Source organism: Centrocercus urophasianus, unplaced genomic scaffold (genome assembly GCF_019232065.1).
Source record: "Centrocercus urophasianus isolate 14NV4802_14NV808 unplaced genomic scaffold, USGS_Curo_1.0 seq_9, whole genome shotgun sequence".
In the NCBI taxonomy this organism is placed as follows: Eukaryota; Metazoa; Chordata; class Aves; order Galliformes; family Phasianidae; genus Centrocercus; species Centrocercus urophasianus.
The window spans coordinates 39,870,332-39,888,917 of record NW_024885532.1 but is presented as its reverse complement, the minus strand read 5'-3'; the positions used below and the strand labels follow the sequence as shown (position 1 = coordinate 39,888,917).

The window sequence follows — 18,586 nt, the reverse complement described above, 5'->3', positions numbered from 1 at the left end:
CTTTGGCTGTTTGCCTCTGTGCTCAATCACAGCCCCTGTACTGCTGTCTGTCTTTGCTTCTTGAAGTAAGCATGATCTGACAATGGCTTTGCAATGAGGAAGAGACTTTATAATGATTCTCAACAGAGAAAAATCCAGGAGTCAGCAAGAATTCCCTGCAAGAAAAGGCACAGGCAAGAACATGAACTAGGCCCTTCCTAAGCTTTCAGGAGAGGCCCACAGAGGAGCATGCCATCCCCCTGCAGCCCACAGGCACCACATGAAGCACGTCTCCATGTGCAGCCATAAAGGAGCCCACTGTGCAGCAATGGATGAGGCCTTGAGGAGGCACAGCCCATGGATACCCCTGCAGGAGCAGTCCAGGCTAGAGCTGCAGCCCATGGAGAAGAGCCCACAGTGGGGCAGGAGGGCTGGGGGAGCTGCTGCCCGTGGGGCTGTGCTGGAGCAGTTCCCCACCCACAAGGTGATGTCAGCCCAAAGGCACTCAGCAAGGGAGGGAGGAGGGTGCTGGGGGCATGGGTGGCACTGAAGAGCACACAGCTCTGCTGCTCTCTATCTTGGGCACACGCTCGTTCCTGTGGGGGAATTCTTGTTTCTGCAGAATCAAATAATTTCTTTGAGCTTGGACAAAGCAATTTATTTTAGCCCTGTGATATTTATATGCAGATGAGCTGCTGGGCGATACCTCTCTCGATAGCTGCATCCAGCGTTAGGCAAAAATACCTCACTGTGTGAATTACTAGCCAAACAGCTCTGCTAAGGACTAAGCTAATTTTATCCTTTTCTCAGCTGGCTGACAATGACTCAGTCCCTGCTTGTCTGGGAGGACTTTCAGTATCTGGATGCCCAGACACCCAAATGAGCATTGTATCGCCCATCCAGGAGGCAAGGGCCTGCTGCCCACACACTGCTGTGGACTCTCTTGGGGTTTTTTCACTGTTTGTGTAGATATGGAACAAAGAATACCAGTGAAGCACCCCACAGGCAGCTTATCAGGCAGAATGGAGAAGGGATGCATGGGGCATCAGCCACCTGTCCCAGTGTTTGACCATCCTTATGGTACAAAATGTTTCCTAATGTCCAATCTGAGCCTCCCCTGGCTCAGCTCTGTGCCATTCTTGTCCTGCCACCAGTTCCCAGCAGCAGAGTCCAGCACCTCTGTCTGCCTCCCCTGCTCAGGGAGCTGCACGGAGCCTCCTCTTCTCCAGACCAGACAAGTTCAGTTGGATGAGACTCTTCTGGATTTAAAATTTCTGTTACTGGAAGATTCAAGGTGCAGCTAAGTATTTTTTGTAAATGGGGCTGCAAGGAACAGAGCAGCCAGCATGAAAGCATGGACTCTCCTAGTCTATAGTGAGTCTCTGAATCAGGAATGCGAGGAAGAGTTTATAAGAAGAGCAAACAGCCATGCATCATCCTGACCCATTTAAAACCTGGCTGAGTTTCTTTTCCAGCAGCATTTCAGTAGTGCAGCCCTCAAGCTCACTGAAAACAAGGTAAGCCATAGGATCAGTTCCCACGTCCTCCAAAGATGCCATATTAATTTATGACAATTTAATAACTAAAAGGATTCCAACTGCTGTCAACCAACAGCAATCCCTCTTAATCTGCAACAGCCCACCTTTAGCTACTGACCCTGCACTCTGCAACGTGTTTGTTCAGTCTGGAGGCACTGCAGAGTCAGGAGCAATCCCAAACACCCGCATTGTTCCTTTTGGGTGTGGGCAGAAATCAGTTCACTCGGAGTCAAGTGAAAACAAAGAACAACAGCTTGGAAAACAATGTGCTCTTGATGTAGAAGTGAAGAGATGCCAGGTTGATTCTTCCTTTTTTCTTTGTTCCAATTCACATTATTTCAGGTCTGAGACCTCTGGGGAGCCTTTGCTTATGGAGGCCTGCAATAAGCAGAAGAAAAAGAAACTTGTATTTCCTCCCAGCACAGCAACTAGCTTGGGAACCTTGCAAAAGTTAACCCCCACTCCCCAGGTCCTGCACTGTTCCTTCTTTATAAAAAGCTGGATAAAGCACCAAAGGCTTTTTCTCTGAGACCTGTAGGTACAATATCCCATAAAACAGCAGGGTGTGGTTTGATTTCCTGTGTTACGAAGCCCAGAGAGCTTTTATAGAATAACAGAATCACTGAATCACCAAATTCTAAAATGGTTTGGATTGAAAGGGACCGTAGTGATCATCCAGTCCCAGCCCTCCTGCCATGAGCAAGGACCCCTTCCACTGGACCAGACTGACCACAGCTCCATCCTGCCTGGCCCTGAGCACTACCAGGGATGGCTCACCCACAGCTTCTCTGGGCAGCCTGTGCCAGCATATAACCACCACTACTGCAAAAAAAAATCTTTCTAATGTATAACCCAAATCTACCCCATTTGATTTAAAGCCATTTCACATTGTTCTATCCCTGTACTCCCTGATGATGGGTCCCTCCCCATCTTGCCTGCAGGCTCCTTTAGGTACTGTCACACCACAATGAGGTCTCCTTGGTGTCTCTTCTCTGTGCTGAACAAGCCCAGCTGCCTCAGCCTGTCTTCTGTACTCCAGCGCTCTGAGCATCTTCGTGGCCCTCTGGACCCGATCCAACAGCTCCACATCCTTCCTGTGCTGGGGGCTCCAGGCCTGAGCATAGTGCTGCAGGGATGTGCTCATGAGGGTGCTTCCATTTGTATTTTTACCATAAGAACTGCAACATCTATCTGAGCTAGACTTGACACTGAGCCTTGTATGGATGGTTGGCTCAGGGTTTGCAGTGGCCAGCTGCCCCAGCCAGAGCTGAGCACAGTGCTGTGGGAGCTGGAGGTGCCCCAGCAGGGCGTTGTGCAGGCATTCTGCACGTTTGCCTCTCCTTGGCGAGATGCTGCCTGCTTCCGTGTCACCGCTGCTGAGTAGTAGCAACTGAAACTGAGCTTAGCATTCCCCTCCCTTTCCTGCTCTCCCTGGCCCACTGCCTGAAATGAGCACAGTACAAGCAGCCCATCTCACTTCTGTGCTGCAGCTCACATGCAAAAGCTCACACGAAGCACCTTGATCTTACTGCTCTCACTCATTACTGCATTGGCATGCACTTAGCAACTCTGTCATGCCGTGCTCGAGGATGGTTCAGTGATGAACCATGCAGTGGTGCTGCACTGCTGGGTGCAGAGGATCAGGTGTGCATACAGGGCTTCTGTCCTCCAGGGTGCTGCAGAGGACCTGGAGAGCATCATGTCATGGTACAGAGGCTGATGCTTAATGGGACTGCAGTGGTCCCTGCTGAGCCATGAGTATGTCCTTACTGCACATTTAATAGAGAATTTAAGTACTTTAATGATATGAACAGGAGGCTTCATGCACAGCCCAACAGCACGAGAAATTGCTCAGAGCAGCACGACCGTGACTGAAGCACTAGAGTGGAGAAGGAGGGTTGGCCCCAACCCCTGCTTGCCTACTGAAGGAGGAAGGACTAAAACCTTGGCCGCCTGGCTGCTGATGCTGAAGTTAAGAGAGTAGGAACAAGCTTGCACCGACTGCCTGCATTAAGGAAAGGATTCATGGCTGCACAAGATGAGGACAAGCAAAGTTTTCATGCCCTTTGCAAAGCATGACAAGTGTACACAGCCACAAACATGTTAATACACCTCCAAAGAAAGTCAAAACAGGCAGTGTAAATAATCAGTAACAGTTCTGTAGCAGATCCCAGAACAGAGGCTGCAAAATCCTTTTCTTCTTTTAAGATAAGTTAAAATCACAGCTCTGCCAGGTTTGCTCTCCAGAGACCTGGAGTTTTGCATTTCTATTTTAACCTGTGTTCTCAAACAGCCACTCATTTATTTAAAGCACTAATTTAAGACTAGAATTTCCTTCCTCACTGTGGTCAGTTATTGTGCCCAGAAGCATTGCTGCCTTTGTTTTCTAGAGGAAGTTCCCCACTGCACACATGCTGCCGTGCGCACACAGATGGCTGAAGCTCCGCCTGTGCTCAGGGCAGTGACACGATCCCAGGAATGGTGGCTCTGCTCTTCATGTCTGAATCCATCCCAAGGCAGTGCTGCCCAAGAGTAGCACAGCCAGAAGTACAGTGTGGAAAATGTGATGTTAACATATGCCTGCAGCAGCCTCGAGGTGCATTGCAGCAACGAGACATGGAGAAAAGCCTCCTCGCTCCTCCTCCCACTCCTCAGTGCCAAATATTGCTGGAGACGATCAGCCCTGGGTGCGGCTGCTGTCTGCCTCCTGATTACAGCTGGGCCCCCCCCAGCAGGTTTAGCTTTCTGAAAGATCATGGCTTTCTCATTCCCTCTTCAGAGATGATGCAAGTGCAACAAGCCTGTGCCTCTCATTGTGGTCCCACCCGTGGGTTTTCTGCCAGCGCAGCCTGTAAGGAGCCGTCTCACACCTGGCTTCCACACGGCACAGCCTCAGCACTGGCTGAGCCACACCGCGCTTGTGAAAAGACCGAATGCTGGCAATGAGGAAAAGTAAGTAGTAGCACCTAGAAGAACAGCATGCGAGTGACTTTCTTGTCCCAAACAAATTTAAGATGTGAAAGAACTGCTGTGGCTGTGCAAACTGACTGTCACACAAACTATCATCTCTTTTAATCTTGGTTTAAAAAATTGTATTGTTGAGCTTTCGGCACATCTTTAAATAACTCATTTCTGTAGTTAAAATTCACGCTATTAAAAATGTTGCCATGTACTTTCAAAATCTAAATCTATCCAACTTATCATAGAATCATAGAATGGCTTGGGTTGGAAAGGACCTCAAGGATCATCAAACTCCAACCCGCTGCTGCAAGTAGGGCTGCCAACTTCCCCATTTAATACCAGACCAGGCTGCCCAGGGCCCCATCCAACCTGGCCTTGAACACCTCCAGGGTCAGAGCATCCACAACCTCTCTGGGCAGCTGTTCCAGCACCTCACCACTCTCATAGTAAAGAACTTCCCCCTGACATCCAACCTAAGCCTTCCCTCCTTCAACTTAAAACCATTTCCCCTAGTCTTGATATTATCTGCCTTGTTGATTCCCCTCCTGCTTATAGGCTGCCTTTAGTTACTGAAAGTCTGCAGTGAGGTCACCCCACAGCCTTCTCTCCTCTAGGACTTGGGCTGTCAAACACTGGAGATTTGTTGTGCTAGTCTCTAATACCCTGGAGTTTGTCCAGATCCATAGAATTATCCAGGTTGGAAAAGACCTTCAAGATCACCAAGTCCAGCCATCAACGTGACCTACTGAGTCCCACCACAAAACCACATCATTTAGCATCACATCTACATAGCTCTCAAATACCTCCAGGGATGGCGACTCCAGCACGGGCAGCCCATTCCAATGTTTGACCACCCTATTTGTGAATAAATTCTTCCCAATATCCACTCTAAACCTTCTTTGCTGCTACTTGAGGCTATTTCCTTGCATCACTGTCACTTCTCAACTGAAAAAAGAGACCAATACCCACCTTACTGCAGCCTCCTTCCATGCAATTGGAAGGAGCAAGTAAGGAGGTTGGCCTACTTTTCTCCAAACTAAACAATCCCAAATTTCTCAGTCACTCCTCTTGTCTTATTTTCTAGTTCCTTCAATTAGTAGAGATTTCTTGAGTCTGAAGACTAATGATGAAGTGCTGAAGGATGTGGACTCAGGATTTTATCGCTTTTATTTGTTATACGTGCAAGTCTGCATCCCTGATACCCTGACCTTGAGATGTCTGGTGGTCTTTCATAGAATCATGGAAGGTTGGAAAAGACCTTTAAGATCACCTAGTCCAGCCATCAGCCCACCCCCACCATGCCCACTGCCCCTGTTCCTCTGTCATAGCTCCATGGTTCTTGACTGCACCACCTCTGTGGGCAGCCTGTGCCACTGCCTCCCACTCTCTTGAGAAGAAATATTTCCTGATATCCAACCTGCACCTCCCTTGGTGCAGCTTGAGGCCATTACTCTCGCTGGTGCTCCCTGTGCTGTGAGAATCATGGCAAGAGGAGGGCAGTGCAGCAGCACTGTTGGTGATGCTGACCAGCGTGAAGGATGCCATGGGGAAGGTGTGAAGTTGTCTGTGTGAGCATCTAACAAGCAGGCAGCAGAGAGTGGCACAAAGACCTGGTTTAAGGTGGGAATCAAAATTGCAACAGTGCCTTGCTTCCCCAAATAGATGATCATCTTCTTTCTACCCCTCTTCCTCCCATCCTTGGATCTCTTCGTTTTAACACAGAAACTGTTTCAGATTTTCTTTTCTCCCTAGCTCAGCACTGGGCTCCTTTCCCAGACCACGCTTTTGAGTTAATTTTAGCAAGAAACTCCATCCCCATGAGACAAGGAAGAGGCAGATGTGATCTCTGACATGCAGTGGCGTGTCTGCTGGGACTGCCGCGCTCTGAGCCAAATCTTTGACAGTGGTGTCTCCACTGAATCACTTTCTTCTTCCTTTTTGTTCCGAATAGAATGGGACAGTCACATACAGTCTGGCAACCCACCCAGAGCTCATAGCTGAGACAAGAGATCTGCCCTGGAGAAATACTTGGAGTCAAGTATGTTTGGGAAGTCTAGGCTAGCAGGGTCAGGCATGTGAGGAGAAAGGAGTTATTTGCAGCAAACTCAGTGTCAACCATGTGAACAGAGAGACCGGGCTGGAGGCACAGTGTGGGAAAGTGGGCAGACAAGCCAGTGGCCTCCTGTTGTTACAGGGCTGAATACTGCCGTGTTTTTCAGGATTGTTTGGTCTTTGTGCTTGAGACTCTCAGGAAGAGGAGGTCAATGAAGATGGATGAAAGCCTCCTTTCTGTCTCCCCATCTTCATGTTGTTCTCCTCATTTTCTTTTCACAGAAAACAGCTTTCCTCAGCTCTCTCCCATCTGTTCATTTGACCACTCCCATTCTCCCCTCTGGGTTTCTTCACATCTATTTCTATCCATTTCCCTTCTTAAGCTTTCCTTAGTATCTCATCAACTAATTTTTGCTCAATCTCCTTCTCTTCCTCCAGGTCAACATCATTTTCTAGAGCCTCTTTTCTTGTCCTTTCTCCAAAATTTGTCACAAATCACTTCTCCCCACTTTCTCTCTGGCATGCCTTGCAAATTCAGCATGCATGCAATCTGTGCTGTGCAGCGTCTCCTCTCCTCCCATGCACCTTTACCTGCTGCTGATACATCACCTTTCTCTTGTCCCTTTGCCCAGAAATGTGGTGGATGCCCATCCCTGGAGATACTTAATGTCAGGATGGATGGGGCTCTGAGCACCTGATCTAGCTGTAGGTGTCCCTGTTCATTGCAGGGGAGATGGCCTTTAAGGGTCCCTTCCAACTCAAATGATTCTATGGTACTATGAGCATGTCTCTTTTACCTTCCATGAGCTCCCTCTTCTCCATCACATCAAGCACAACTGTTTGCCTTCAGTGCCAGCCTCACCGGGTTTATGGCAGTGTCATCATCCCTTGGTCCATGCTGGTGCCCATATTGGTAGTCAGCATGGAACAGGAGATCCTGAGCACTCTTCATAGAATCATGGAATCATAGAATCATGGAATCGTAGAATCGTAGAATGGCCTGGGATGAAAGGGACCTCAAGGATCATCAAGCTCCAGCCCCCCAATCACATGCAGGGCTGCCAACCTCCGTATCTAATACTAGACCAGGCTGCCCAGGGCCCCATCCAATCTGGCCTTGAACACTCTTCAGAATCCCTAGTGCTACTTACGTGCTGGTGCATGCAGCAAAAAATAGGCAGGCATAGAGCAGCCTCACAGCCCGGAAAGACAGTTCCCCAAAAGCATATAAGAGGCCCTTGGGACTGGAAAGAATGCTGATGCATCACACTGAGGCTGAGGTGCCCTTGGAGGCAGGACATCCCCGTTTCCTGGCAGAAGGATCCCTCTGCTCAGCATGCTGCTGGTTGTTGTGCCCATCTTGAGGCATCCCAACCTGCTTTCACACTGGGTTGGGACCATGCCCAGCTTGGTATAATGCAGATCAGTCAGAGTGGGATGCTTAGAAGCACTGCATTGCCTTGCTTTCCCTGTAGAACATGGCTCAGAACATGGGGAAAATATTTACTTCTGTTGCCCAAATAATTGCAAGCCTGGGATCTGATGAACACCAAACAGCTCAAGTTAGCTTCAGCGTTCAATTTCCCAGTAGCCTTTTTTACACCCAGGGGAATGAAATGTTGAGCCTGTCTTTTGGAGCTGCTGTGCTCTGGCTGGGCCACGCACGTGTTTCCATTCCCATCATCTTTCTGCACATGACTAATTCTTTCTGCCAGGGCTGAGTGACCAGGCCACTGCCTGGAAACCAAACAAGCTACTGGCTGCATTTCCTGCCGTTCCCCAGCCTGTCCAGCCTGCCTCTGTCTCCCCGAGCTGATAACATCACATGAAAAGGCACTGACGTATTTCTTTGCTATGCTGCTTCAGGAATCCATCCCTGAGTGCAGAAATGAGTCTCAGAGCCCAGGCTATTTGTAGCACTTTTACAGGCTCCTTCCCTGACATCCGTCCCACGGCACTGCTCGCAGTACAGGCGGTGTGTCATGTAGCCTCTTGCAGAGCAGCTGAGAATTGGTGGCACTTGGGGACTCCTGCTTGGAAGTCGCTGTAGCAATGTGACAGCTTTGTATGACAGTGTCCTTTATGGCACCGTGGCTTTTTTAAGTTGTGGGAGTGAGTTATTGGCAGTATATCTGGTCGTACGCACTTTCTAGGGTGGGGAAAGGCAGGTTTTCTTGATCTTGAGATACTCCGTAGTCTCTCCACTCCACTGCTGTGAAAACATTAACTTTCCCAGTTAGCACAGTCATTCTTTAACCCAGCAGTAGCTGCTGTAGGCTCACAGGCAGGTAACAGCCGATCATAAACTCAAGGAGTGGCTTCAGTCCTTGCATTATCTTTCTTTTTTGCCAGCTCTACGTTTGGCCAAGCATGGCACGGAGCTACTCTCCCCACAGAGCGTGTTCCCAGCCTCGCTGACACCGCGCTGCCTCCTCCTTCTCTCCCTTCCTCGCTGTCCCTCGGCCAGGCTGGTTGCTGCGGACAGCAGCTCGCCCTTTCTTCTGGGCTCCGAACCTGACTTTGCGGCATCCCCCCCGGCAGCCCCAGGAACTGGGTTCTGGCTGCGTCAGCCAAAATTCCTCCCGGGGACTGTGCTGCAATGCAGACACCACACCCCGCTGCTACATACGGCACAGCCGAGGGCTTCCCTCCTCCTCCTCCTCCTCCCAGTCAGCCGCGATGATTTCGGCTTGCCCGGCGTTCCAGCGGGCGTGAGCGCGGCACCGCCCGTGGCCGCCGCCGGCAGCAGCGCCCGCTGCCCGCAGGGACCGCCGCCCGCCGGCCTTCGCCTCTCTCCGCACCGCCAGACCTGCGCCGTACCCAGCCCGGATGGCCGGCCCGGGGGAGCGGACCGTGAAGATGTCAGCGCTGTGTCTGCTCTGCTTGTCGCTTTTCCCGAGCTTTTCCCTGGGCAGAGTCGTCGGCAAGGACGAAGCCGGCTTTGCCGAGTGTAACGTGTTCTTCCCCGGCCGAGTCCCACCGGAAGGATTCACCGAGCCTTTCCACGTGAAGATCTGTCAGCAGTACAACGGGGAGCCGCGCTTTGCAACCCTCTACAGCACCAAGGACAAAATCCCTCTTTATTCCGCATTCAAGTACACGGGGGCAGCCCGAAGCGAGGCGGACGAGAGCTGGCTGCTGGAGCCGCAGGTAGGTCCGCTTCCCCGGCGGTGGGGCTGCTCCCAGACACGGAGCCCCACGGATGCTCGTGAACCCCTGGCAGATGCCGAGCTTAGATTTTTCTGTGCTTGAAAGTGAATGGATAAGAGCTCGTCGGGAGAGCTGAGTGCGAGGGCGGAGTGGGGGAGAGGAGAGCCCTCCCTGCCCCAGCTGCCCTTTTGCCTTTGCGTGCCGGGGCAGAGCCTGGAGTTTCTTTCCCCGCTGTGCGGGGGACACAACTGGCGCGGGGGGGTCGGCTGCTCTGACACTTGCAGCACCTGAGGCAGACGTGCCGCCTGCTGAGCCTCGGTTTGGCTCACCCACCTGCTCGGGCAGGCCTGGAGGCTTTCCAGCAGCGGCTTCCCTTCTTTTCCAGCCCTCTTGCTTCGACCGCCTCACGCTCACCCTGCTCCCCAGGCTCTGCGCTTGCTGCCTCAGAAATCTGCTCAGCCCCAGAAGCCATCGGCTGGCTCTGCCTCAAGTTTCTGTGGCCTCCCACCTTCTGTAGCCCATGGGAGGCAGTGGCTGCGTTCTGGGGTGATGCCAGCTGGTGACAGCATCAAATTGCTGAGAGCTTTGAGGACTTTTCTTCTATGGAGTTGCTGCCGTTAGTGCTAAGCAGGAAAAATCATACAATTGTTTGGGTTGGAAGGGACCCTTAAAGGCCATCCAGTCCAACTCCCCTGCAGTGAACAGGGACACCTACAGCTGGATCAGGTGCTCAGAAAAAATATAATCCCCTGGACTCTTTTGCTTCCTTCTCTACTCCTTTGGCTGCTGTTTTCTGAGCTGTTTGTTTGCCTGCTTCCTTCTTTTTCAACTACAAAGCCTCCCAACTGACATGATGGTGCACATTCAAAGGGATGCTCCGTGTACAGCCATGCTTGACTGGTGGTCAGGATGTGGGGCTCCAGGCAAAAGAAGCATCACAAGTTTTAGCTTGGAGAAGAGAAGGTTGCAGGAAGACCTCCTTGTGGCCTTCCAGTACTTGAAAGGAGTTTACAAGCAGGAAGGGAACCAACTTTTTACATGGTCTGATAGTGCCAGAACAAGGGAGAATGGCCTTAAGCTAAAAGAGGGGAAATTTAAGTTAGATGTTAAAAAGAATTTTTAACTCGGAGGGTGGTGAGGCACTGGCACTGCTGCCCACAGAGGTGGTGGGTCCCCATCACTGGAGGTACTCAAGGCCAGATTGGATGGGCCCTGGGCAGCCTGAGCTGGTGGGGAGCAACCAGCCCATGGCAGAAGGTTGGAATGAGGTGAGCTTTGAGTGTCCTCCCATTTTATGATTTTATGAAAGTGAAAGGCTTCCTAAACAAGTTGTGCTTTTGTACCACAGTGAAGGAGTCAGCTAAAGAAAGGTCCCAGTATGGCCACCACGGAGGAAACTGTGCTACAGCAGGTGGCATTATGGAGGGAAAGAGGACAGAGATTGTCTCTCTCCTGCTTACCATAGTCCCCCACCCAGTGTTTTGATGAGCAGGATGTAGTGGATGTAGTGGATGTAGTGCCCATTGCTCACTCAATGCTGAAGCCTTTATGGGGCTGCAGAGGCAGGTGGGATGAAGGCTAGAGCAAGACTATTGGTGGTGGGACAGGGCACTGGTGCTCTTTCTGGCCTAGAAGGATCATGCCTTCGCTGGGCAGCAAGGCTGCAGTCCAGATTGATGCAAGAGGAGAAAGTGGAGAAGAGTGTCTGTCACTCACGTTCCTCGTGTTGGGCTAAGTCAAATGGTGAAGAAAGGTCTTCACAACACCTGCTCTGCAGTAGGGCCCTAAGGATTACATTGGCTGACACTGAGATGGCCAGGTACCAACAGGCCCAACTGCACAGTGCTATGTGCTTTTTTATGTGTGAATGCACACCCACATGGAGATAGACGAAGCAGGAGGAAAATTGCTATAAAAATTCTCTCTGCGCTCTGATGAGTGACTCAAGGTTGTCACGTGCTTTTTTTTGGTAATAGATCAGGATATAAGTTGTGAGGGCTCTGTCTCACACCCTGTATGCGTACCTCCTCAGGAATGTGTGTACCAGATACAAATGTAATACTGAGGCAGTTATCAGATGACAAGTAAGAGGAATGTCAAGACAACCCACAGCTGATTGGCAGCTGGAAACAGTGAATTAATCTAGCAACCAGGACTGTTAAAAAATGAGAGGGCAGGAGGATTATCAGGATACTGATGGGATGCCTTGAGACTTGGGTCCCCAAACCTGCTCTGTTGATGACTTCTTTTAGGACAGGAGGCAATAGCTGTGCCAGGGGAGGTTCAGGTTGGATATCAGGAAAAATTTCTTATCAGAAAGAGTGGTGAGGCAGTGGCACAGGCTGCCCAGGGAGATGGTGCAGTCAGCATCCCTGGGGGTGTTCAGAAGCTGTGGAGATGTGGCACTGAGGGACATGGTCAGTGGGCATCGTGGGCGTGGGTTGATAGTTGGGTTATGAGAGCTCAGAGATTCTTTCCAACTTAATGATTCTGTGATTCTTAGGTTTAAGAGTAAGCCACTTCAGTCTAAAAGCCTATAGTTTGGTCTGAATCTTGACTTGGGAGAAATGAAGGACACTGGAGGTGCTTCTTCTCTTCTAGTCCAGGATAGGCTGGGTAAATGTCCTGGTGTTTTCATCTGGTGACTTCCATCAGCCAGAGAACCAAGGCAAGATTTGTATCACAGCTACGTCTGACCTGCTGTTCTTGTCAGCCTTGGTCATTAGGAGAAACGTGCTTCTGGAGCCACTTTGAGCTTCCTGTAACAGAGACCATGAGAGAGCATGAGGTTCACTCCCTTCTGCAGAATGGCAACCCCCACTTCATGAAGCACGTATTGCATTGATAGTGCTTGGGCTCTAATCCAAACAGGTGTCTGGATGCATAATTTATTTTTAAATCCTCGCAGGGTCAAGTTGTTTACCTGTCTGCTGGGGCCTTGCCCCAAGCTATTGCAGGGTATTTTGGCAGGTGGATTCACGCTTGGCCCATGGATGCAGATGTGCTCTTGCTGCAACACAAACCAAAGGCTGTGGGAATCGGAAGGCAGCTTGTGTGTAGGTTAGATACAGTGCTAGAGACAGCTTGCCTTTGGAGCTGGATTACAGGAGGCATGAAAAGCTCAGTAATAGTGAGTTATTACAGACCATGATATGAGTTATTATAAGCACTCACTGATGTCAGAGTCTTACGCATGCACAGCACACAGCCACATTTTTTATGTTCTTTCTTAATTGCATACAAACAATCCCAATGGTATGTGCAAAGCCCTGGAGCTGAACAGCAAAGCAAGCACATATTTGCTTGATAGGCACCTCCAGGTATGCATGCATCAGCTCATAACCAGAGAAATTCAAGTCTATGCCCATGCAGCTGGGGAATCTCTGCAAGGAAACAGCTGCACAGTCTCAGGTCTGTATGCCTTTGAAGTACAGCACCTCAGTCTCCCTTCACCATTTTTCTTATTCTGTCGAGAAGGCTGTAGGTGCCTAAGCAAAAAAAAAAAAAACAACCAACCGACCAACCAAACAAACAAACCACTGAGATTTGTGCATCAGCACGTAGAAATTCTTCCAGTCCCGAAGCAAAAAGCCTTCTAGATGAAGCAAGATCCCTCCTAGCAGGCAGCCGGGGGTAGTGCAGCCCTCGGAAATGGTTCATGTTGGCACTGTATCCAGCCCTGCTCCAGAGACAGCCCTGAGGCCAGGCTGCAGGGACTTGGCTGCTGCGAGAAGCAACCAGACCTCGATTCGTGCAGTGAGGATGATGGATAGCTGCAGACACCGAGCACAGAGCATAGAGGAGGGGATGCAGGGAGCTGCGGCTCTGAGAGGGTGCCAGCTCCGTGTAAGGTTTCAAGGACACAGATGGTAGGCATGTGTCCAAGCACACTCCAGGAGATCCCAGGCATCAGGGAGGGTGACTGGGGGGTTGATTCAGGGCAGAATATGAACTGTTTGCTGTGTACATCTCCAAAACTTGTTATACAGTGCAGTAAACAGTCTAGAGGCCAGGAGCAAAGAGAGCAGATGTAATGGGGTCAGTGCAGTGCTGGGATAAGAAACAGATTTCAGGAGGCAGCAACTGCCAGAGGCTGCCTGTCGCCACAGAGTTCCTACCAACGTGCTTGCCCTCTAATCTGGGGAAGAAAAGAGCAATTTGGCGCACCCCCCTGGAGAGGCTGCAGTGTCAAGAGGAGTGTCTAAGGAGCAGGGATTGCTGCAGTCACCTGAGAAAGCCCTGAACACACCATGGTGCCCCAGTGCTCCAGCTCCTGCTGTGTATGAGCTCCTTGCATAGCTCTGTGCAAGGTGCTGGGAGGGGTTCTTACTGCCTCTGGCTCCACGCGGTGGCAAGGGCAGACACAAGCTCATAGCACAGATTTCATTGAGGACCTTGAGGACCTGTGATGACAAAGTCTCCTCACCCACAGGACTCTGGGAGGTCATTAAAGATCAGGTTCAGACTGCTAATGACAAGCCCTTAGCTCAGAAAAATGACCGTGTTAAAGGCAGTGAAATTCAGGTCATCTGCCGTGGTGTCCAACTTACTCAGTTAGTGGAGACAGGTAAATGCCCACCTTAGGCATCCTACAGATCATGCCTTTCATTCTTCATTGCTTGGATTCGACTACAGATGAGACAGCAAATGCTTAAAAGGACTGAAAGTGCCTTCACCATAGGGGGTGAGAACATAGACTTAAATCAGTCCTTCTATTAAAAATCCCTTCTAGGTTTTCCCCTAGGAATACCAAAAATCCCTTCTAGAAAATAAACACCAGTTTGAAGCTTAATGGAGGATGGCTGGTGAGCAGCTGGAGGCCGTGCTGTGCTGCAGGCAGGACTGGAGAGTTGCAGTCAGCACTGGCAGTCTGAACTGACATGTTTAGCAGGACAGCAAAGGCAGTGCACACCCCTCTGAAACCATTGCCACAAGGACAGTAAGGAAGGATGCAGGATGGGATCCATGGCACAGGGTGTAGTAGCAGTCCTCATGGAAAACGTACTTCAAAACCTATTTTACACATTGCTTTGCAGGAAGGTGAATTGCACGCACTAACTCTTCTTTCTGCTATTTCAGATAGATGATCCAGAGAATGACCAGCGTGAGATGGTGATTGAAGCTGATGTTGTTGGCTCTTTGGCCAACCTTGGTGCAAATCAAGCTCTGACCTCAGACTATGTGGGCTCTGGTTATGAACGAGGGCTGCTGAACCCTAGCTTGCTCAACAAGGAAGACTTCCAAATGGCCACCTATACACTGACAAATGCTGTGCCTCTGCACCCCTCTCTGAGCAAAACCTGGCACAGTGACATCGGGAGGGTGGTGGAGCAAGCTCTGATCCCTCATTGTTCCAAAAAGGACCAGTTGTATCTCCTTGCAGGAGCGATTCCTTCCAGTGTCCGAGTTAAAGGCAAGGTGTCTGTGCCAGAGACCCTCTGGCTGGCAGCGTGCTGTGATGCTCCAGAGGGATGGTCTCTAGGACTGGTGAAAAAAGTCAATGATGAAAGCAGTTTAGTAGACCTCACAGTGGGAGAGCTGGAGAAGCAGCTCCTAGCAGGGCTTGACTTGTTCAAGGGCAACTGTGGAGAAGACAATGAAAGCAGTGAGAAAATGGAAGCAATACTGCAAGCTGTCAGTCAGATCCGATCTGGAGAGCAAGTAGGAACAAATGACAAGGAGGCCAAAGACAGTGGCTTGGTGGGGAAAATAGTTGGCATAATTGCTACCCCTTTCATCAAACTTCTAGAACTCCTCATCTACCTGTTTGTGGAGCTGGTGAAATTTATGTTTTATTTTCTGTGGCTTGTTATCAAGCGAGTTGGCAGTACTCTTCTGGATGGAGTCTACAGCATGTGGAACGGGACTGTGTCCTACCTTAAAGCCATCAGCATGGTGCTCATCAGCATCCCCTGTGATGTGGGGAGGGTCATCACCAATATCTTCTTGGGCTTTCTGGGAATTATTCAAGATGTGGCAGTCATCGCCTATAGGATTCTACGCATCCCTGTGGGGTTTGTCCTTCACCTCGCTTCTTTCCCCTACTACTCCATCTGTGCCATTCCCTCTGTTGTCAAAGACATGGCCGCTGGGATCGGTGGCACCTTCTCGCTGGCCATTGATGCCACAGCCTCCATCCTGCATGGCTTTTATTATGTGGCTTGTCACATAGCCAAGCGGTTTGTCCCTAAGGGCTCCTCTGCTGACTTATAGGAGTGGAAATCAAGGCTGCAAAGACAAAAAGTGAATGAGGAGTGGGGAAATGCTTTAAGATATGTGGCCAAATGCTGTTGATTTTGTTCTGGTATTTATTGTAAGTGACATTAATAATATGGGGAGTAACAGGGAGGGCCAAGGTAACTTCGCGAGGGGACATCACCATTGCAACTCAAGCTCTATCTGTTTCAAAGTGTTCGGATTTTATCAGTGCAGGTCACAGACTACCTGTGATTTGCAGACATCAAGCTGCTTCCTCTGGGAGATGCTCTCTAAATGTGGTACAAGGTTGTTTCTTTCCCACTGAGACAACACTGAGACCTGTGCACTGGCAGTGATCTCTGCAGAAGCACATCCCTCGTGGTGCGGAGGTGGTGGTCTGGGGAAGGACTTCAGTTTCTGAAAGAGAAAAGGTGGGCAGAGTGCAAGGGTTAGGGGCAAGATGGGGAGCAGGAAGGGAATGGGTCCAAGTTGTGCTGCTGGTTGCGTTGCTGACTGCGCTGGAGTCCTGCCAGCAGAGCCTGGGAAGGAATTTGGCTGGGTGTGTTTCACAGCTCTCCGGACCAGCTTCCAACTCCTTCCCTTCACCATACCAAGCACACTTTCCCCAAACTATTCCCTGGTGACCAGTCAAGATCTCAACCCCAAATTCCTTGCTCTGGCTGGTGGGCTCCAAAGCCCAGCACAGCCATGTGGACGGTGCTTTTGGCCTTGAATCAGCCTGCGTGTCAGTGACCAGCCTGCCCTGCCTCTGCTCAGAGCGGTGGTTCATCTAACACACAGGTGATCCTTTGTGCCAGAGATCTCTGCTGGATTGTGCCCAGGCTGGGGATTGGCACTGTCCTGGTTATCCTTCTTAGGCCTATTGTGAAAGTGCAGCTCGAGTGGCAGGGGGGTTGAAATTGGATGATCTTTGAGATCCTTTTCAACCCAGGCCATTCTGTAATTCTGTCATTCTAAAATGATCCTCGTGTGTTTTCCTGTAAGACCGGTCTGGGTCGGTGGCAGCACTGATGTACTTACAAGGGGGGCAGGGGGAACACATGACAGGGGAAGAGCAAGGGAGCACTGTGGATAATTTTGCTTCTTTCACAGATTTTATGTCTTAATAGACCTTGCCTGGAGAACAGGTGGAGGTGAGGGAGGCCTGGGGCACAGTATGCATTCTGCTAAAATCTCTGTCCAGTGACTCATTTATGAGCAGTGTTCATGCCAGAAGGGCACCTGTCCCCTCTTCTGCACTCCCTGTCCTCACTGCTCCTGTTTCTTCAGCCTTATTCCCATGGATGTGACTTTGTGGGAACAAGAGAAGAGGGAAGGTCTAATCATGCAAAATCAGCAACATTTTGACCAATCCCTCCTTTGTGCTGAAGCTGTCAGTGCAGTGGTGGGCACCGGTATGAGTGCCCCAGGGTACCTTCAGGGGGCACACGTGGTGGCACCGATGTCCAAATGCAGCTCCAGCTGCCCCCCACATGCCTCTCTTGTGCCTTAAGCATGGCCTTATCTCTAACTTGCTCTCATATCCCAGTGCACTGTGGAGTTGGTGTCACCACATCTCCATCACTACTGTCACCCAGAGAGGTTGAGGCCAGCCCACGGGCACGTCTCCATGCTGCAGCCCTGGTTGCAGAGCAGCCAGTTCTTTCCATCCAGGAGACTGCAGCAGTGTTGGATTTGGGCAGATGTGGAGCCATGCTATTAAAGTTGTCTGAACACGCTGGGATTCCAACATGAAGGACCCTGACCAGCACAGGTCATTTTTCTTCTCTGCTGCATGTTTGAGCAGGCAGTGGGAAATCTGCCTGAAACACCCAGTAATTGTTACAGAACAAGCAACATCCTGCTGCAGAGTATTGTTTCAGATTATTCTTATCTGGGCATGATTTATGGCTTGAGAGCTTTACTGTGTCCTTGGAGATGTATGGCTTTAACAAAATAAAAGTTACTTTTGCAAAGAGGGACGGCTATCACATTTCTGTCTCAACTGCAAATAAGATAACACAGCCCAGAGAGCTCTGGTTAATCGAGAAAGTAACAGCAGCGTAGTTGTTCTTCTTTTATGGCTTGACATCTGATATTAATGGTTCTTTTGTGCTTTTAAAACACCTTTTCATTATCAAAGTACATTAAAAAGAATTAATTCATTAAGCTATAGAATATGTAAGTTAGAGCTGGGGGTTGCAGGCAACGTGTTTAGCTCTGCGTGTGCCTAAAGAGTTCCCTGCCAAGACAGGCTGGTCTGTGGTGGGAAGGGACTGAAGCAGGAGGGGAAGTTTCCATGTGAGGGAACGGGGGGTCAGGACCTCCTGCTCTGCTGGGAATGGGATCCCTCTGCCCAGGGTGGAGGGTCTTAGGACAGGAGAAAAGGCTGGGACCAGTCCAGCCTCTGGGCAGGTTGCTCTGTGCTGACACCTATCCTTGAGCACATCCCCCAGAGAGGTCTTGTGTGCTTGAGAGCTGCCCCGAGCTGCAGAGGGACAAAGGGGGAAGGGCTGGTCTTCCTTATCTTTATCATGATAACTGCAGGCTCAGAGTCACTCACAGGACAGGGAAAGCAATGTGAGTTGAACTTGCCCCAACCAGATCACCCAGCCCATCACTGCAGGAGTTTCTGTGCACTTCAAGGTGACCTTTGTTATCTTCACTCTGGATTGAGCCCAGAGAAACAAGCCATGTGTCTAGAACAA

The 18,586-nt window shown here is 50.3% G+C and overlaps 1 protein-coding gene across 1 annotated transcript; it reads left to right on the top strand.

Annotated features, from left to right (window-relative positions):
- Window positions 1-9,312: 9,312 nt before the first annotated feature.
- On the top strand, window positions 9,313-17,858 carry ENDOD1 (endonuclease domain containing 1). Its single transcript, XM_042838700.1, has 2 exons — window positions 9,313-9,680; window positions 14,760-17,858. The coding sequence occupies exons 1-2, from the start codon at window positions 9,360-9,362 to the stop codon at window positions 15,891-15,893; spliced, it is 1,455 nt and encodes a 484-aa protein (XP_042694634.1). The 5' UTR covers window positions 9,313-9,359; the 3' UTR covers window positions 15,894-17,858.
- Window positions 17,859-18,586: the final 728 nt, after the last annotated feature.

Bases quoted from the DNA above. Each gene is read 5' to 3' on its own strand.
- ENDOD1 (XM_042838700.1), top strand. From the start codon at position 9,360: ATGGCCGGCCCGGGGGAGCGGACCGTGAAGATGTCAGCGCTGTGTCTG. The intron at 9,681-14,759 runs GTAGGTCCGCTT...CTGCTATTTCAG, and splicing joins GCTGGCTGCTGGAGCCGCAG to ATAGATGATCCAGAGAATGA.